Source organism: Camelus bactrianus, chromosome 29 (assembly GCF_048773025.1).
Source record: "Camelus bactrianus isolate YW-2024 breed Bactrian camel chromosome 29, ASM4877302v1, whole genome shotgun sequence".
Lineage (NCBI taxonomy): Eukaryota > Metazoa > Chordata > Mammalia > Artiodactyla > Camelidae > Camelus > Camelus bactrianus.
Window position 1 is genome coordinate 3028636 of NC_133567.1, and position 21501 is coordinate 3050136.

At 45.4% G+C, this 21501-nt stretch overlaps 1 protein-coding gene and 1 long non-coding RNA gene across 5 annotated transcripts in view; one reads left to right on the top strand and one right to left on the bottom strand.

The window, feature by feature from the left end:
- Positions 1 to 20212, bottom strand: part of RB1CC1 (RB1 inducible coiled-coil 1) — an 84001-nt gene extending 63789 nt beyond the window's left edge. For all 4 annotated transcript variants that reach the window (XM_074354948.1, XM_074354945.1, XM_074354947.1 and 1 more), the window contains exons 1-5: positions 19901 to 20212; positions 5503 to 5617; positions 4485 to 4606; positions 3382 to 3508; positions 3082 to 3252 (exon numbers count right to left, since the gene is read on the bottom strand). In XM_074354948.1, coding sequence (XP_074211049.1) covers positions 3082 to 3252; positions 3382 to 3508; positions 4485 to 4555 — 369 coding nt within the window. In that variant the 5' untranslated portion in view covers positions 4556 to 4606; positions 5503 to 5617; positions 19901 to 20212. The remainder of the gene's footprint in view (positions 1 to 3081; positions 3253 to 3381; positions 3509 to 4484; positions 4607 to 5502; positions 5618 to 19900) is intronic.
- Positions 20213 to 20336: 124 nt separating this feature from the next.
- Positions 20337 to 21501, top strand: part of LOC141575537 (uncharacterized) — a 33129-nt gene continuing 31964 nt past the window's right edge. The window contains exon 1 of the long non-coding RNA XR_012503178.1: positions 20337 to 20462. This is a non-coding gene — a long non-coding RNA (uncharacterized LOC141575537). The remainder of the gene's footprint in view (positions 20463 to 21501) is intronic.

The following is a 21501-nucleotide window of genomic DNA, read 5'->3' on the forward strand; positions in this document are numbered from 1 at the left end:
TCCACAGAGTCACACAAAACTGTAAATCGACCATACCTCAATTTAAAAAAAAAAAGTATCTTTTCATTTGATTATGTTTTACGTCCTGGAACAGAATTTTACAGACTTTTGTTGTTGCTGCTATTGAGAATGCAATATATTTTTCATTTTTTTCCCCAAAACAGGGCCAATACAGAGAAATCTGAATAATGTCGATGTATTTATCACACACCCAGTCAACCTTACAATTCCTTCCAATGGGTTTTTATTAAATTCTCTTGAATTTTCCAAGTATGCAATCATAACACCTAAAATGGATGTTTTTCACTTCTTTTCCATTAATTTCATCACTTACTTGATTTTTTAATTTTAGTACATTTCCCAGAAGTTCCAAAAGAATACTGAACAGATTTTCTCTGATTTATGCAAATGACTCTAGCTTTGCACTGACTTGAAATCTCATTACTTTTTTATACTTGGTCTAGTCTGCATTACATTTATTCTGTTCCCTTCTAGGGCTATTGAATTTATTAGGAACAGCGGCCGAATTCTAACAAATGTCTCTTTTGGACAACATTAATATGACCCTATATGTTTTTACCTGTGAAGTATTCATGATTAAGGCAATTAATTATATTAATACATTCCCAAATACTGAGCCATCCTTGCATCCCCAAAACATCTGCTTTTTTGCTATTAATATATTCTTTTGATACTCTTCTGGGTTTTTAGCCATAAGAAAAAAGTATATTCTGTATTTTCAGATTTGGAGTATTAAATCTAGTCCACAAGGTTTTTCTTGATTATGAAAGAGATGTATTGAAATCTCCCTCTGAAAAATTACTGTGGTAAAATACTCATAAACCCTACCATTTTAACCTGTCTGCGGGTGTACAGTTCAGTCCTGTGGACTCATTTGCACTGCTGTGACCATCCCAACCGTCCATCTCCAGAACTGCTATCACCCGAACCGGAACTCAGCATCCATCACGCAAGAACCCAACAGCCCCTCCCTGTGCAGCTCCTGGTAACATCTACTCTACTCTGCTCTATTCTAGGTGTCTCGTATACTGTTTGTCCTTTCGTGTTTGGCTTACTTCACTCAGCATACTGTCTTCCAGGTTCCTCCACGCTGTAGCTCCTATCAGGATTTCCTTCCTGTTTAAGGCTGACTGATACCCCGCTGTATGAATATACCACATTTTGTTTATTTATTCACTGAACATTTGAGCTGTTCCACCATTTGGCTATAATTAATAATGCTGCTATGAACACTGATGTACATCATTATATTAAAAGTTCTCCTGAAATTATTATCTTTGACAGGCAAATACAGATTCAGCTTATCTTTTTCCTCAATTAAATCTTTCAGTATTAATTTCACTCTGTTCTGTTTAATGCTTTAACGTCCACTTCGTCACATCCTGATACCACCCCCTTTTCCTGTCTTGGCCTCTAGTTCTGTGCGTACCTTTCTTTCCATACTTTAGCAACCTGTTTTACCAGGATTTCTTGTGATGGTGTGGTTCCTTTTTTAAAATCATACCATGAAGTTTCTTTAAGTAAGGGAAAAGTTGGCTAAATTACTTAGTAACCAATATGATGGGCTGTATTAATCTCACTGTTTCATGTTCAGGGTTCACTTTACTATTTCTGTTGTATCCTATGCAGATGTGTGCTAATCCAGTGAAGTCAGTGTTCCTTTCCGTCCTAGCTCTTCTCTGCTACTCAGCACACCCCCTTCTCTTTCCTGCTTGTCTTAATCTGTGACTGGATGGACCCGTCACCATTCTGTAACTTGCCACCTGGCATCACTACAAACTGCGCAGATTGTTTATTTCTAGACTAATCCTCTTTCTCATTTCATCTATTTGATTTTTAAATCTTTCTATCAAGTTTTATTTCTTCTTCTGGTTTCTCACTCTAATCATGTAACAGTTATATACCCTATCAGGTTATCCTATTGGTAATTTTTGTATCTAATGTTACACTTTGCTATTAGCGTGTGGTGTTTATATTTCAACTAAATCAAAACTATTACCTTTAAATGGCATGCAATAGTGCAGCCTGTCTTTATTAGTTTTATTAGTTTATTATAGACCAATACTCAGAAAATAAATCTAAGGGATTATATTACATAAATTCAACTTACAGAATTTGTTTTTTAAAAAATAGTTTTGCCTTCTAAAAAACATTTCCAGACTCTAATGCTTATTAAAGATATTCCAGAAAGGTAAGTTTATTCTCTTTTTATGTTGTATCCTAGGTGCAAAATGGGATAGCTTCACTAATGTACATAATACATTAAAACAAACTAACAGACTTCTTTCGAAAAGCAAATATTAATACTTTATAATAGTTTATTTTAACAATTTGTTTATTTTTATAAAAGGTAAATACACCTATTTAGTTGATTCTAAAGGATGATTTTTTTTCATGGCTGAAAGCAAACTGTGTCCTACTACTGACAGCTTACAGCCAGCATCACAGCAAAGCGCTAGCAAGTCAAACCAAACAAACAAAAAACAAACGACTGTGAACAACCCATGAGAACTGCACACGGCAACCAAGAGGTATGTACTGGGAAGAGGCTGGGTTCTTCCCCAGACCTAAGCATGCGAGAAAGGGTCGTGATTTTAAAGAGTTATTTGAGCTCTCTCTGCAATGTCCACCTACTCTAACGTAGGTACTTTACTGACTAAAGATTGCTCTGAAGTCATTATCTGCACATCATCTAGGAAAGAGGGTGACAAATAGCATCTAAGACAGCCTGTCCACTCTAAAGATCCCGTCATCGTCTGCAGTGTAGACCAACAAAGCATGCACCTGAAACTTAAAACCCAGACACAGTAACCAGGAAATATTTTTTCAAAAAGTTTGTTATTTTTCATGTTTTTGGCATGCTTCTTCTATAATTTAGACTACTTTGCTATTTAGATTTAAATGCTTTTAGAAGCAATAGACGGTTCAGATCATTCACCAATGCCTAATAAGCTCATGGCTCCCAAAAAATTACCAAGTGTATGAATTCAACATTATTTTGTTAAATACAGCAATTTTACAATTTCAACTATACTAGGTATAAATAAATATTACAATTACCACCGCAAGTTGTGTCCTTGAAGCAACAGTGTGAAAAACTGCAGGCATCATAAGGGACTCTTCAACTTTTATTTCCATGTCATTTTCTGTTGAAAAGGTAGTTTTAGGAATAGCAGGTAGACGTTCAGATAAGATCATTTCTTTGTTAAACAGAAAAATTGGATTTGTGTCCTACAGAAGTAAAAATGCAAGAGAGAAAAAAAAAACTGAGGTAAAATGTTGTAACTACTGAACATGCACACAGCCCTCAATATACAAATCGGATCAGCGGCCCAGTTCCCGACGCCCGCCCCCACCTACCGTCCCCGCGCTGTAGGTGCACACCCTCCGGTCTGCAGCCATGCACTCTCCGCCGTTGACCACCAGCACCTGGTGCTGAATAGCGATCTTGTACTTGCTGTGGATGGCATGCTTCAGGTCGGCCACACTTTTCAAACAAAGGAGGGTAAGTTGGTTATTTACATTTGCCCAACAACAAACCTTTTTATTACTAAAGTAGCACTATGTAAAAATACCTGATAGATAAATGAATTTCACTCTAAAGTTTTTCCTCCAAAGAGTAGTAAAAACTATCAGCTGCTTGTTCCTGGAATTGGATTCCATAATCAAGTAAGCAATTTTAAATAAATAAAAGGTCAATAAATGACCCCTGTGCCACATCTAGAAGTCAATCTATGAGATACAGACAGTAGAAACATTTATTTTTGTAATCTTTATATAACGTAGCAAAAGAATTGCTCAAGTTAGCATCAGGTCTGTTAAAATCTTCAGAACACAGGATGTGTGTTAAAATCTCCAGGTCACATTACACAAAATACATTAAGTCTGTATCACATGAAAACTGCTTCCTTTTTCTAATCTTTCAAAAAAGTTATTCCTTCACAGGTCAACCTGTGTTTTATTAAAAACTAGAACTTTCAAAAAAATAATTTTATAATTCCATTAAAAAATAAAATTCCAAATTTTATTCTATCATTAACAAACAAACCAAACACTATTGACTTTATTCATATAAAAGAATAAAAGCAATGACAAAAAACACAGGCCTGGTGCATGCTGGTTTATACAGCTAGCAACAGTCCCCTCTGCAGTGTCCTGTGGAACTGAGAACAGCAATCAGCTACGAAAACTTACTTCTGTTTGACTGCCTTGGTTTGAAACCAGTTTGTTTACTATGAACAATATATTCATGTCAACAGAACAAAGCACAACTTAATGCATTCAACGTTAGCGTTTTAGAAAAGATGACAACTGTACGTGTAACACGCTGGGGATCAAAGCTCTAAGACTCACTGCACTACCACTCTTACTTAAAGGAGTCATTTTCTCAAACTCAAACAGGTCTTTAACTTCTTACACACCCAGAATGCAAAACTGATGCGAATCAATGAAAGAGAGCTCACGTTTGCACTGTAAGTTCAGTGTCAAATGTCAGGGTAGTTCCAGTGTTAACCAGAAACACATATAACTTCATGATGACTTCTCTGGATTCTGTGAGCTTGCACCTCACACTCTGATACGGTCACTACAGGAAACAGACAAGGAGCGTGGTCAGCGCACAAACACAAGCACCCGTGCAGATGTGCTCACGTGAGCCCCAGCACAGCTGCACCGCAGCAACAGCGCACGCCAGGCCAGGTTCTGGCGGCCACGCTGGCCAGCTGTGCGACCCAGTGAACTCGGTGCTTAAAAAGCAGTCACACACAGGAGTGAGACCGCTGGAAAGCGTGACTGCTACCTTCAAAACTGTTCTAAGGAAGAGAAAGACCAGTGGTCAGAACAGGTCTGTGTGTTTTTCACACTGTTCTCACATACCGCCCCCCCAAGTTAAGAATACAGATTTAAAAAATCTAACCCCAACATTTCTTCCTTCACTTCTTCCTTGTAACAATAAACAACAGTCTTCAGGTTAAACTTACTAACAGCAAATAGGAAAAGTTACTGCTTGCAATTAGAAGGGAAAGAGTTAGCCCCTGGTCCTTCCACCGGGTGCCCCTCTATCTGGGGTCCACCTCCACAGTCAAAAACGCTCCACACAAGAAACTGCCCTGACAGTTAATCACTCCATGGAACAGCAGAAAGGGCACAGGTCTGGAAATCAGAATGTTTCAAACAACTGTGCCACTAACTAGTGGTCCAAGTCAAAACCCCCTCTATAAAATAAAGCGATAGATTTCAAGAGCTAGCATTTTACTTTTAACAACTGGAGGTATAAATCCCCCAAATTAATTTAAGTGATGAAAGACAAACTTCCAGAAACTAGTAGTTATCTTTCTTTATGCTCTTTGCATATGAGCTTTAGAGGAGAATTATGAGGGAAGAAGGAAAGAGCAAAAAAGGTTTCAAAATTAATGTTTCCAATCACTATTTTAAATGCATTAGATCAAGATCTCTGTTATAAAGGTAGGAACTGTGACTTACCGTCAGGCACTGTGAAAGAGATTACCACTTTCCTTAAAAAGCAGAATAAAAGTGGCTTATGTTTGTTTTGCTTGATATTGGCAACTGAATGGCATTACTGGTGAAACTCAGTGAACTGGAAAAGAAAGATTTCTGGATTATTATTGAGAGAAATAATTAAACGTGACAACAAAAATGTTAGCAGTCTCTTCAGTTTAATGTTAACTTCTGCAAGAGTAATCTCTTCTCAGTCTCTCTTCCTACCTGCACATTCACTGAACCACAAGCATGTGACCTTGACCTAACCATTCCATTAAAAAGACATCAAATAAAAGTCCCCAAAGAACTCCCCAACACAGCCAAACTCCATAGTCATTCTCAGTCCTTAGAATGTAACAGTCCCGTTACTTCTACATGATCTTGGCCAAGTCACTTAAAGGTTTCAGCTTCATCTTTTGTAAAACAGGGAAAAAATGGCAACTGCAGCAGAGAGCCTCTCCTTCCAGGTATCCCCTCTCTAGTGAACCTCGACCCCCTGGATGTGGGTGGGGCCTGTGATCTGTCTTTAGTCACTGAAACACAGCAGAGGTGATGGAATGTCACTTACGTGACTGCTATTCAAGACTAACTTCCCTCTTGCCAGCTCTGATGGAGTAACTGTCATGTGGATAGGCCCACGTGGGTGGCAAGAAACTCATGCTGGCCTCTGGCCAACAGCCAGCAAGAAGCTGAGGGCCTCAGTCCAGCAACCTGCCAGGAACTGAATCGACAACCACAGTGAGCTTGGAAGCAGATCATGCTGAATCTCCGACAAGCCCCACCCCTGGCTGAAACCTTCCCAGCAGCCTTCTGAGAGACCCTAGCCAAGCCACACCCACAAACCCAAAACAACACGTCTGTGTTGTTTTAAACAGCTCAGACTGTGGTAGGTCCGCACTCGACCGGTGATCCAGCGCCCAACATCCGAGGGGCAGTACCAGAACTGGGCAAGAAGAGAGGTCCCATGGTGCTCGGCAGATACAAGCCCCTTCCTGGGCTCTCCCTCCTCGGTCAACTCTCCGGGGGTCTCGCCCTCCCTGCTCGCTGTCCTGCTCCGGGGGCTGCAGCGAGGCCCTGCTGACCACCACACCTGCCCAAACACCTCTCCAGACCGAGGTCTCTATCCGGCCCCTCCCACAGCTCCTCTGCACCTGAACAACTCCCTGCACCTGAACAACTCTCTGCTCCGGTGTGCTTCTCTTTGCTGAAGGACCTTCGTGCAGCCAGTCTCACAGGTGCTATCCCAGATTCGCCGTCTTCCTCACCCCCGGTCAGTTCAACGCACCGCTTACTGATGGCCTATCCCTATTCCTCCTGCTACGGCTTTCAGTCAAGCCCTCGCTGTCCCCGAACTTCCACTACGGCTTCTCAACCTGCTCCGTCTCCTCCGCCCCTCACCATCCTCCTCCCTCCCCGACATCACCCTTGAAGGGACCATTCTACATGCCAGGGGGGCCACGATGTTCTGCTCCCTGAAACCAACCAATCAGGATCATGATGATTTTTATGGTAGTGGCCACCACTCGTGAGTATTTATTATATTCCAGGCGACTGTTCTAAGCCCTTTATTAAATAAAATGCTTTCATCTGATCCTCATAAGAAACCCTTACGGTAAACAATATCATCCTCATTGCAGAGATAAGGAAACTAAGGATCAAGGGCCTGAGTAATGTCACAGGGTGAGTGAGGACTCGAACTCGGACAGTCCGATGCCAGCTTCTCGCGCCTTTACCATGGAGATGACACCCAGCAAAACCACAGGCGCCACACGGCTTCTCCCCTCCTCCGTAACGCCCACTCCGCCCTCCCCAACCTCCCACCGCGTGACTCCCTGAACAAACACACTGCTTCAAGTCTGAGCCTCGCAGGCCTGTTCCCCACCTGGACCCCACTTCCCCGGCCCTCCCTCCACCAGCCCCTCTCAGGTCTAAGGGCACAGCCCCACCAGGAGCCCTGCTGCCTGGACTCCACCTGCACTTCTCAGCTGCGCACTTCATAGCTCCCACCTCCACTGAACAGCAAGCTTCTTTAAAGCAAGGACCACGCATTCCTGGGAACTAGCTCCAAAATATTTTCTAACTAAAATGAATGAATAACCCAGCAGAGGATTATTCTATATCCTTGTGAAGAGTGCTAAGAAGCCACACCGTGACATTCACCACAGGGCTGCTTCTGCCTGTTCCCAGCGTCGTCATCTCCATCGCATCCGCCACCAGCACACGGGCCACCACCACGGCCCACGGGTGACGCAGGCCCCCACAACACAGCCCCGACGGCTCCGCCCCACGACCTAACTTACACCACGCTGGCCTGCCCTACGCCAACATCCCGTGTCTATCGTGGCCCACAGCACATCCTGTCACCCCCCTACCACGGCCACGGCCCTGGGGGGCCCTGCATGGACGTCAGCCTGAGGGCTGCCCCAGCCATGGGTCCTGAGGAGACAGCACATAAAATGCTCGTTGCCAGCACTTCCGGAGGGATCAACCACGTGCCAGTCTCCTTCACCGATGTCTCACAACAGGTGAGACATCCACATTATTAACATCTCCCTTTGCAGAAGAGGAAGAAGATTCAGAGGTTACTCAACTTGCCTGAAGACAGCAACTAGTAAATCAAAGTTCCGGGGGCTTGAAACCAGGTCAATTTATAACATTAATTCAATAAAAACATCACTGTGAGAACCCAGTACAACCTAGGGATTTTCTTAGCTTTGGGAATAAAAGAGGAAACAATGTGATGAAATTACTATCACCTTCTCTCATGAAGCTTACATCGCAGCGGGCAAAGTGAGAATTTTTCATCTAAACACAAACTCCATGATACCTACTCTCAGAAAGAACAGCAAAGAAAGCATTCATTTCAAGTAGAAGCAATTCCCAAACACACATCCGCACTTTCCTGTTTTACTCTTTACAGACACGCACACTGTTGGGACACCCGGCATCCGTATGACCTCCAGGGACAGCCAGAGCCTGCAGGTCCGCCACAGGGAGGTCACAGGTGAGGAAGCCCCACGCAACCCTGGACGCCAAGGACTCACGGAGGCTCCCCAGGGGTCCGTGCTGTGGCGCATGCCGGCCACGGGGAGGCAGTGCTGCCCTCCCTGACCCCACAGAGGGACCCGAGCACTGCACCTGCAGCCCTGCCAGGCCCCCCTCCCTGCATATCTTCCTTCGTCTGCTAGAGTTTAACTTGTAGCCTCCCACTACAATAACACTGTAATCATAAGTATAGCGCCTTCCTCAATTCTGTGAGCTTTCCTAGTGAATTTAACTCAAAGGTAATTTTGGGAACCCTGGACTCTGCAGTCAGTTGGTCTGAAGTGAGGGGGTCCTGGACAACACCAAACTTGTGGCTGGTGCTCCCGGTGGGAGTGGACTTGTGGGGACTGTTCCATCTCAGTCCAGAGTGGACTAAAACCCCTGCACACCCACACGTGGTTTCCCCAAAGAAGCTCTAGAGAAGTGGCTGATTCCAAAACGTACCCAGCATGTAAGCCTGGAACACCTCAATGTGATAGAAAAGCTGGGAAGCCGCCACAGACTAACGAGACAGCGTCAGAAGGGCGAAGAGGTCAACCTGGAGAGGCTTCGCTAAGCTGGGACAGTTTGGGCATCAACGGAACGATGGCAAATAATAAGTGTTCATAATGTTACCCAAAAAAGAAAGAAGAAACACCCAGGGAGCTGGGGCAGCAACCTAGTGTCAGAGCTGGGGAGGGAAGGACATACATGCATCTCCTGGGGCACCGACCTTGGGGAAAACCAACACTTGCTGAAGGAATGGCCTCTTCTGCAGACAAACTCCAGCTAACACTACAGACAGAACACAGAAGATGACCATTTTGCAATGAAGTAACAGATCTAGACAACCATGCACTGTCACAATGAGGAGAAGTGCGATGTGATGGGGCTGACAGACATGAACACACTGACCGCCTATCACTCTGCTACTGACAGTGTCTCTGCGCGTCTCCGCTGGACACGAGCACAACCCCGCCATAAAGGACCGCTGCTCCCCATCCCTGCAAAAAATGAACCAAAATCTACCTAAGCCTCTACATCCACCTACAGTTCCCAGTTTATACACAACAAGGAGTCACAGAGGAAAAAAGTCAACAATATTATAAGAAAACCACCATCTAAATCAGAAATGAGCATTCTATAGGACAATGACCTAGTTTCTTCAACAAATGGCTTCAAAAAGACAAGGGAGGAAGAATTCTACCTACTAACGGAGATGTAAGAGGTAAAATAACCACATGTAATGTGTGCACCTGTCTGGATCCTGAAATCAAAGAAACCACTGTAAAAAGACATACTTGAAATAAGTGTGGAAATCTAAATATGGACCAGGTATTAGATTATACTTAAGAATCACTATTCCTCTTTTTGGATAATGGTATTTTAGTTACAAAATAATAATTCTAAAAATTAGTTCTAAAAAAATTCATGTGTAAAATAATATTTGAAATGTTTTAAAACATTCTAGCAGAAACAAATGAAAGACGGAAGGACGTGAGGCAGGGAAGGGAGAGGTCAGCTGAGGTCAGCTGAGGTCAGCTGGGCAGGGGACAGATAAGACGAGCAAGACACCGATCCACCATTAAAGCACAAAGGATGGACAGACTGGTTTCACTGTTACATTCTCTCTAGTTTTGTGTATGCTTGCAAGTTTCCATGATAAAATATTACAAAAATCATCACAATTATTTTAATAATCCTATTTAGCATTCAAATATTATAGGTGGGACTCTACTATAAATAATTATGACCTTTCTGAAAAGCAGCTGGCGTTGATGGGGCAGGTAACTAATACATCAACAAACACACGCCTCTCATCTCAAAGGGAGAGAGAACATCCTCCTTGCAGAGGTGCTGCAGGACCAGAGCAGTAAGAGAGGGGAGCGAGGGGTGCACACAGCTGAAGCAAGACTGGCCATGAGTGAGCTCCTGGAACAACATGACAGTTACACCCGCCTGTACAGGGGCTGCGTGCACCCTAGCAGTGATGAGCCCACCTCCCTCCACTCATGCTGGACACAAATTTAACCTCCCCCATACCTACTGGTCATCCTTTCTCACGCTGATGGATACAAGTCATTGAAACACTTCTGGAGCAGTCTTCCGCTGTGGTTAAGACAGAGCTAAGAAATTTTCTTTTCCATAATTTCTCAAAGACAATCTTCATCCCACTGTGAAGTAGGTCTGACCCGGGTACACCATGTCAGCTCTCAGCATATCATCTTTGCAGCCAATGCATGAAAATGAGCAAATTATACAAATAATGTCTGTACATAAGGACTCTGTGACCACCGCGTCCATGGCAGGGCACAAACATTATGCTTTACTAAATAAAGGGACAGTAACAATTGCCAATAAAATGAAATCCTAGCTCCCATAAGTGAGCACGTATGTGCAGATATGGACGCACCCAACTTCCATGTTGCATCAACACTGCGTCATCAGAAAGTATCAATGACAGCCAAGGCACTCTTACTCTCAAACCGCACTCAGACATGAAAAAGCAAGTTACTTCTGAGTTAAGAGTTCCCGGGCCTGTCACTACACTGAGAGGGAAGATGACCTGGAGGACACCCACAGTGCCAACCTCCTCAAGACTCACACGGCAAGGTCTTTGCATATGGAAACCGGCAGTAAGCAGTCAACGCGCCAGGGCGCCAGGACCCTCCTACGTGAATGCGGGGCCTCAGTGCCAAGAGAGGGGCACCATCCAGATCCCCACGTGGCCATCAGCTACAGCCCCTCAGAAAACTGCGCGATTCAAGTTCTCACTTCTTTATCCTAGCTCCTATTAGACTAGAGTCCTTTAAAAAATCTATTTCTATCTTGAGCTGTTATTTCAACCTTGTATTACTAATTTTTAGGTGGTCAGGTCACAGCTTCACAGCAAGGTTAAGTTTGGTATAGAAAGATTTTATTTCTACATTTAATTTTTTCATAATTTGTATATTGGACACAATAAGGGATGGAAATAAGAATTTGTGTGTGAGCAAAGTAAAAGCTCTGGTCGGATTTTAACTCAAGTATGGGTTATAAAATTAACTGCTCTAAATGGGTAACAGAACGAACAAAATATATTTATTCATGCTACTATTTTGAGTTCTTTTAAAAGAAATGTCATAAGACCTATATAAAGGCCAATTCTGTGTAATCTAAATCAAAGTCATAAAATTTTTCTGAATTACATCTTCTCCAGCCAATCCAGGAGCCACATGGTTTTACTGTCAAGTAAGTAACTGGACTTAAAAAAAATTCCCATCACTGCACGTCCATCTAAATTTCCACTCCCTAACCTGTGAAGCGGGGTATTAGTAATACCTGCCTCATTCAGCTTTCATGGAAAACAAGTTAAATAATCCGTGCAAAAGAGCCTATTTAGCACAATGCCAACTTCTCAGTAAATACTCCAAAACGTTGCCGAGGGACAGGAAATATCTCTGTGACATAACACAAAGTACTCAAGAGGGCCTGTTGAGCGAGTGGACTCTCACGTGGGAAACTCTCCAGGAGACTAAGCAAACGACAAAGCGGCGTTCAAACAGTAACTGAGAGCGATCACTTCCAAGGAGCTAATTGTTGGCAGTTTCTTTATTAGCCAACATATTCCAAGGCTGCTTATCTAAACAAAACAATAATCATCATCTCTACCTTAAATATATCTTCCTCTTCGTAAGAGGCTCCGGGGCCAGGGAGTACGTATTCACATGTGACAGCTAAACCAAGCGGACTGCCGTCGCTGACACCCAAGAGGTTAGTATCCACCCAAATCCACCACGGAGGACACCACCCAGGACGCAACCTGCAGTGTTATTTTAATGTCACTTCAACTTGTCCACAAACTAAAAATGCTGGACAGCATCTACTCAACCGTCTAAGTCCCTTGAACCAACACTCCAGCACCGCCCTTCTGAGCCTCACCGCACACGGCTGCAGGCACCTGAAGCGACCTCCTGAAGAAAGACAGTAAGCCTCCACCTTTCGTGCCTTTACTTGTGTCGTTTCACTGCCGCCGTTTTGTAAACAAAGTGCACTTTACAGTTGGTAAGTACCTGCAACTGTAAAGTACAAGCACAGAAGGGGGAGCACGTGCTTAGCACGCATGAGGTCCTGGGCTCAGTCCCCAGTGTCTCCTCTAAAAATAAATAAGCCTAATTACCTAACCCCCCCCCAAAAAAAGTACAAGCACAGAAGTCAACCACCACTGAAGGAATTACAAGCTAAGTTTTTAAGTTTTACGTAAAATACAAGCCTAGTTCATAATACTACTTTCCACCAGTCAAGATTTTCTAAAATCTGGCATGCTCATTTTATATATAAACTTTTCTTAATCTCCTCAAAATGAAATCACTTAGTATTACATGACTTAATACAAAGCAATTTTAAATTAAAAGCAAAGGGTTAGTGACTCACCCACTGACACAAGATTTTCTTAAAATTATGTGGCCCTTTGTGTAAACACTGTCTTTACTTTCTGTCCATTGAGAATATAACTTTAAAGAGTCTGCTACACATACACTGAGACACCGTAGGAAAGAACATTTATCAAAACATGTCAAACATACTATCACAGTAATTACAACTAGGATTCTGGCCCATTAACATACGGAACAGAACAGATTCAAGCATATCTTTAAATGCACACACACAGATGCACAATAGAATCTCAAATTGGGAGAATGGATAAATTGTCCAAACAAAGTATTCTAATAAATGGTTATCTACAGCATGCAGAAAAACAAGGTCTACATAAATACCATTTTTACACTTCAGATTACTACTGATGATTAAAATGAATAAAACACTGACAAGGCACAGTGGGCACACTGGCACAGTTTTGACAAGAATATAAATTGGTCCAACTTTTAAGGAGATTTAATCTGGCAATGTGCACCAACATTTAAAATGTGCAAACCAGCAATTCTGCATCTTGAGATGTACTGGAAGCAAATAACCAGACAAGTATACAAAGGGACATATCCAATGATTTCTGTTACACCATTATTAACATTGAAAACCGGAAAAATGACTCTCCTAGGTGCCAGTCAAATAAATCACGGTGCAACTATTTAATGTGGCTTCATTCAGACATTTTAAAATGTTCACTAGACCTATAGCTACCAATGCGTGATATATCTATTATTTAGTAAGTAAAGCCAGTTATAGAATCCAGCCTGTGACCTGTTTGTGGATTTTATGCTTATTTTATTAATTAATGCTGAGGGATTTACGTGTATTAGCATTAAAAATGTAAAGAGCACTAAAAAAAGGGTCTAGAACAGTTTAACATCAATGTTTTTAACAAAGGCTAACTCTGGATGCAGGACTTCCTCCCTGGTCTCTAAAATTCACATTTACAATCTGGGGTTAAAAATACTTATTTCCATTTTGAAAAAGAAAAAAAGACAACATTTCTATGCTTTGCAAAGAAATACAGGACCTGCCAATGCTGTCCTAGAAGAGCTGGTCCAGATAAGAGACAAGACAACCGCCCCACCTGCTGGTCTCAGGCTGCCCCCACCTGGGGGCTCAAGCAGAGCTCCACCTCTCCACTTCGCACAGTTCCCAACCCTAGACAGTCACTCAAATTTCATTCTCCAATTACGGTCTTGGTATACCCGTAAGAGGGAGAAGAGAACTGTGAAAAGAACATGAGATTTGGAATCAGAAGATGTACATTCAAGTCCTGTCCCCACTATGGATTGTGTGACCCTGAAGGACCTCAACTAACCTAAATTATTTTGATACAGAAAAGAAGGAGACTTCCCAACTCACGGAACAGCATTCAAACCAAGGGCAGTACAGTCATAAGTTCATGTTATAACCCCCCCCCCCCAGCTCTCCGTCCTCAGCTCAGGACTAGCACCTGACCGCTGCCAAGCATTTCCAGTCAGAAATCATACTGCACCTCCAACTCAACACATAAATTTCACTCCAGTACTCTGCCTTAACAAAACAACAAAAACCCAACCCAAAACAAACCAACAAAAGCTATTCCCTAACTTCTTCTGTGAACAAAATTACCCTTGTTACCCAAGACTTCAGTTACTTCTGTCTAAGTCCTATTCCTTTTCCCTTTATAATTCAACCCCTCATTTTCCAATGACATAACCTTTATTTTAGAGCCTGGAAACTTCTCCATCCTGTTCCAGCCCTTCCTGACCACACCCACCAAAGAGAAACACCCCAGGCGAGCTGCTTCGCCTCCTGGACCCTCACCATTGCCAAAGCAGGTTACAAGTCAGCGGCCCCTACGCTGTTCCCTTCCCTGCAGCTCCCTCTCCCATGACCTCCGTTAGGACCTGGCTCAGCACTGGACAGTCTCACTTAACTTCAGCATCTGCCTGCCCTTTAAAGGTGTGAGTCTGCCAACTCTGGCAGAAAGCTCGATTAGCATTAAAATGGCAGATTCTGGAGCAGAGTTACCTGCAACTGAAATCACCTCTCCCACTGAGCCTCAGACACCTCCACACATCAGCTCACCATCTAGGACGGAAATGATCCCTTCCGCAGAGTGGACGGGGATGGGGGGGGAGGACAGCAATCATGTATTTCAGATTACTTTACGGCGCAAGGAGTACGATAAAAGCTTTAAAGATGGTGGCAATTATTAATGAATCTCCAACATTCAAGGACGCCCTAAGGAAGCCCAGTTTCTCTTTCTAAAAGTATCTCCAACTACTCCCCCACACGAAACCTGCACTCCCACTTTACACAGTCTTCCCAGATAAAACACCTGCCCCCATTTCTGCTTACCTGAGTTTCACTCAACCAAGTGTGGTCAAAAGGCCCTTCTGAGTCCAATTAGCCCTTCTGGGAAGTCTTCCCTAATCACAGGTGGGGATCTTAACTAGCTATGAAGTGGTGTGAATTATCGTATATGGGGGGAAATAATCTCACATCGAGAAAGGACATCTGTTCTGCCAAGATCCTTTTGGGATGCAGTCAGCTGTAAATGAGGGGGAAAGGAGAGGTGTATTTTCTAAAATACTGATTCCACTGCATTTATTACCAGACATACAGGCGTTATAACTGTACATCCAAGCCCCTCAAAACAAGAAAGCATCTCCCACACTCATAAAAAACACTATCATTTATCATTGGAATTAATTTACAATGTCCTCTCTGAGAGATCACCCCTACAAGGATCTGGTCAGTCATTCCAGCTTACTGTCAACAGGTCTAATCCATTCAAAACTTGGAATCCGCCTCCTTACATGGGGAGAACAAAGGGAAAATCCTAGACCACAACTTCTGACCTCCCCAAACAACACCAATACTGAACGCCTGACATAAGCCACACACCATGCCAGGTGCAGGAGTACAAGAACCCTCAAGGTGCTTTCCAGTCTAGTAGAACACATGGATGATGCTGGACAAGGCGGGCCAAAAGCTTCACAGAGAAAGAAGGATTAGGAAAAATTCTGTCTGACTTGCAATTCTGCAGTGTAATTTGTAGCAACTGGCCCTCACCAAGGGGCCACTGCTGCCTCAATGAAAACAGCAACGTTCACCACAAATGGGGTGTCCAAGTCACCAGGGACTGAACACTGGGCTTCAGCCTCTCCAGATCAGACTTATTCCCATCTGATCCTGCCCTTTCTCTGCCAAGAAGAAAAGAAAAAGAGAAGAGCAGGTCAGCCATCTCCTTCGCATTCTCCAAGGGAAGCTTTCCATCAAGGTTGGGGGTCCTAAACGAACACCCTGTCTGCACCACACAAGGCAAGGATGGCCGCACAGAAGCACTCCCAACAGCCTGGAGCACGTCCCTGAGGGTTTCCCATGGACACAGAAGCACGTGTGGTCTGTGGACAGCGTAATCTCTCAAAAATGAGAGATTGTCAAGCGGACCTGCAACTTGATTGAGCTGAATAACACAGCAAAATGAGGACCTTTCCATATCAGTACACACAGATAGATCACACGCTGTGGTGTCCAGTCAAAAACACTGCATAAAGTGCATGACTTAAAGATAATTTGGAATTGGAAATATTAGTAAATAGTCTAAAAAACTTGTCCCAATAGAGAATATCATTAGATTTTATTCTTAATGAATTTAAAAAATTTCATATATATGTCATTTGATAGCTTTTGCTTAACAGAAACTCAGAATAACGGTTAAATGAGCTTAGGGCAGTCTACTACAAAATAGCTCTCCAGCCACACGGGCCAAGCCTGGAAGCCACACCCACTTCTCCCACATTACCCTCCCAGTTAAGACGCTACATCCAGGGCTGTGCGTGGCATGATTTTTAAGAGGCGGCAACATCAAGCTATGACAATTTCTTTAAATGTGAATTCTGTTTTTTTAAACTCTAACTTCTCACATAATAGTATCTACAGCAAAGATTTTCTAGGTCTATGCTTCATTTTATATGAGATACTGAGAGTAAGAAATGAAACCAAAATTATCTTTACAGCAAACGTTGAATCAGCTCCATTCTATTAAACCAAGACTATATGTAAACATATAGCAACATCAAAAAAGGATGCGCACATCTAGAATTTCCAGTATAATGGCCAAAACAGCCATGGAAATACTAACAGTATTGTACAGATTTGACTAACATTTCAACAGATATTCTGGACAGTTACTAACCAATCATATGCAGCATATGAAGGAAAAAATGATGTGGATAGTCCTAAACTAGTAACTAAAATGGAGGGGGGCTTGTCCACAATTATTTTCACCTCTTAGGACAATTACAAGGCAATAAAATATGACAACTCAACAGAGAGCAAAATCACAGTGGCAGGGGTGGGAGTGTCACTCCATAATCCGCAGGGCACCCACTCTACAGCTGTGAAAGCAGCGACTAACCAGTGGAAGAAAGGTGCCTGGAGGTGCTCGAGAACTGCACCTACACAGAGTAATTTAACAGAACGTAACTTCACTGAGGGTCAGAAAGAAAAGCTGTCCTCTCAGGGCTCTGGACAGGAGTCCTGACAACAGACAAATCAGGTTTACTAGGTCCACGACAGTGAAAGCACCAGAGTAATGTAATAACTAGAATTATATACTTCTAATTATTACGGAGAGACTGCAAGTACAGAATCTTCGAGCCCTCCGCAATCTGCTTCCCTAGCACTGTGTCTATTTCAGCATCTTCAAGCAGGCTGCATTTGCAATTTATCTTCCTTAAAATTTCCAGTGTTTCACCATTTTCTACAACTGTCTATACAAAGCTTTACATATAAAGCTCCTCTTGTTCACTCTTCACGTCACTGGAGCTAAAACTGGGTCTTCCTGGGGTTTAACATTTCATGAAAAAAACAAATGAATCTGGCTCCAAGTTGCTTTCCAGCTTCGCGGGGTTTACTGCACAAACCTCTGTGCTTTGCACAGGTGGGGTTAGAGCACATCAGTTCTTACTGAGAGCACCCCCAAACCTGAAAACCCGTAGAGCCCCGCTACCACCCCAGCCTCCTCCTCCAGCTCCCGCTCCCCGTGCCCGCCCTGGCCCGTCTCGGTGATCTTTTCACTTTTGCCGGCATGTGCCAAGTCCTCGGAGCCTTTGTATTTACTATTCCTTCAGCCAGTGTTCTTTCCCCAGAGTCACACAGCTGGCTTTCTCACGTCTCTTAAATCTTTCCTTCAGATGTCCAATAATGCTTAAACGGTAAGTAATTGCATTCAGGACCTCAATTTCCTTACTTTTATAAGCCAAAAGTCATACTGCATACATTTTTATATTCCTTGCAGTAACTGGTTCAATGGTCTGCCTTGGTAAGTAAGTAACTACGAATGAGTGTGTGTGGAAAGGGGCTGCTAGATTTTCACTTGAGTTTCTTGAACCAGTATTTCCTGCATACAAAAGGCTTACTGGGGTTATAGAATAGCACTACCCCAATGAGACAATCTTACTACCCATTACTTTTTATAAACACATCCATAAGTTACATATATCTGCAAAGTAGAGCATATGGCAGGTGTTCAAACATTTGCTGAATGCATGAGAATTTAAAGACAGTCTCCAAATTAGAGGACAAATAAAAGCTCCTCTCAAGCTTACATAATAAAAATTTCAGTTCAAAAGTGTGGCTTTTCAAAACCAGAGGTCTAGTGGCCTACACCCTGTCTGACTTAACGAATTTCATTTGCTAAAAGTCAATCTGTCATGTATTCCGACCTTGTGTTTGTTAGCAAGGGCCAGAAAAATGTTCTCAGAGGAGTCAACTTCCCGTCTTCCCTGTCATCCTAACATCACGACGTAAGAATTAGGCCAACAACCAACCCTAACTTTGACTAACATAAAAGATTCAAAATAGACCAAACAAAATTACCTAAAAAAAAAAAAATCGCCTGAGTCCATATTCAACTTCCATCAACAGGCACTGACCAACATAAACACCAACACAAAACATCCCTTTTACAAAACTCCACCTAGATTTTGAACACAACATACACCAACATACACACACATACACACTAAAATGTTGCTAAGAAAATGTGTTCATTCAGGCCATGTTCTGTTACGTTACCAACAAAGGAAAAATATCTTCACACACCCCCTCCCCAAGCAAGGGTCTGCTTACAGATCAAGTAAGCCCCAAATCAAACCAGCCACTTTCCTCAGTGGTCCTCTGCTTCTCAGTAGTAATGTCAGAATTGGAAGGACCCTCTTTGAATCAAGTATCGAAACATCATAATGAGATTGTTCTACTGAAAATGAGCGGTCTCCTCCTAAGTCGCCAACCTTCCCAGCCCTGGGCTGAATCACGGGAGCACCCTCCACACACGAGAACCTACAAACTGTATGTACAGTAAGACGGCGAGCAAGCAGGCAGGCACACTCTCCTCCGGCTCAGATCGTGCTCTCGGCCCGGCGGGCCCGCGGCGACCACCCCCGGCCTAGCGTCTCGCGGTAACCTGACTCGATCGACCGCGGGCACATCGGAGCTCACCGGCGCCCAGGCCCCCCGCCCGGCGGATCACCGCGCTCCAGCCATGGTGGAGAGCAGCCGATTACGAAACCAGAGCAGAAGCGGCGCACAGCCCCCGGGCGGGGGAAGGAACCACAGGCGTCCCCCAGGAGCCGCCGTGCCTCCCGCGGTCCTGCCGCCACCGGGGAAGCCGGGAGACCCGCACACACGGCGCGTCCCACACCCACCCGGGGGGCGGGCGGAGGCTGAGTCATCCCCGGAGTAACTTTATCCGGATCCTCGCACTCCGGGGCGGGACACAGCCGTGCCTCCGACCCTCGCGCTGGCAGGGCGGCCTCCGGGGCCGAGCCGGGCGGCGGCGGCGAGGACGCCGGGGCGGGCGGGCCCCTCGGCCCGGGCCGCTCCCTCAGGCCGGCGGGGGCGCCGGGGACCGGGACCGCACAGGCCCGCGCCCGCCGCGCCCGGGACTCACCGGGCGGCGCCTCCTCCTCCGCCGGCAGCAGCAGCAGGGCCCGCGGCACCCGGCACCATCTTCCGCCGCCGCCTCGTCCTCGGCGGCGGCTACCAACCGCCCATCGGCGCCGCCAACCGACACAGCCGCCGGCGCCGGTGCCCGCCCGGCCGCCACCTCCGGGCGGCGCGGACGCGGTCAGGCCCCTCGGCTCTGGGTGGGGGCCCGGGGGCCGGTGGAGGGCAGGCCGCGGCCGGGCAGAGCCGAGGGGCCGGGCGACGGGGACCCCGAGGCAGCGGCGAGGGCTCGGCAGGGCCGCGGACACGGCCGCCGCGGGTTTGTTATTGTCGACTCCGTCCCTTCCTCCGCGGGGCACGCCGGGAAGCGGGCGGGGGAGGGGCACCGCGGCCGCGCAGGGAGGCTCCGCGCAGGTCCGGAAGTCGGCGAGCTGCCGGAAGTCGGCGGGCTGCCGGGAAGGCCGGCGTCGGCTCCGCCTCAGGCGGCTTCCGGGCGGGTGACCTGGCTGTTCTCTCGTGACCCCGAGACTCGCTGCTGGCCGCCGTCCGGGCGCGACTGCCCCAAGGTGAGCTTGACGTTCCCCGCTGCAGCGAGTGGGCCTGAGCTCGCCGACCCCGCCAACTCCCGGAGTAGCCTGGCGCGGGGTGCGGGGGAGGCACCCGAGGGTCCGGGGCCTCCTCGTTGCCCCCGGGGCGCTCGCCGCCGGGCCAGGGCCTGTGAGGGGACCGGGTGCCGGGAGGGCTGCGTTCGGGCGGGGCTGCGGGCCGCTGACCGGCTTCCGGGTAGCTCCGCACCTGCGGGCGGCGCGCACCCTCAGGCCAGGTGAGGCACAGAGACGTCCGAGGGGGAAAGACCTAAGGCTCGGTCGGCTGGAAGTCGCAGGCGCCGCGACCGCCCACGTTCAGCTTGATGATGAGCTCCCAGAGGGTTAGCACGAGGCCTCGAAGCGGTGGGGAGCGATTTCGGGGGGTCCTGATTCAGGGGTGATGGTTGGCCACACGGCTTAAGTGTTACAGTCTGGTGAGCAGAATCTACGGGTAGAATAGTGTATAATGTGTCTAAACTCCCTGCTATATCCGGGAATATCTGGCGTGAATAAAAGCTTGGAGGTGCTACCGCTAACCGCTCAGTACCTAAAGGGCTCTTGAGTTGTGTTTGCATAAAAATGGGTATTATCGCCGCTTTCAAGGGCACCCAAGCCGAACGAACACTACCGGGAAGCCAGGTCTGCTGTCCTTCATTTGTCATGGTGGGAACTGATTTAAAAAAAAAAAAATTTAAACAACTGGTAAGCATTATGGAGTTTCCGTTTCCATCACGCTGACCCAGTATCTGAAAGTTGTTTGAGACAGCTTATAGGTATTACCACTTTATTTGTTTTTGATTTCCCTTCCTATACAGCCCAAAGAGGTCTTGTCTTGGGCATGTCACTTTAGTTTTTGTTGTTGTTGTTAAGCTGGACTTTTATTACGCCACCCCAACAAGATACAGCAGGGAAGTGAAATTTAAGAGGCTGAATTGTTATGCCTTGGGGGGAAGGTGTGAACTGGCGAAACTGAAGAAAGGAGCTGATTTTATTAGGCACAGCACGGTAATCAGCACAC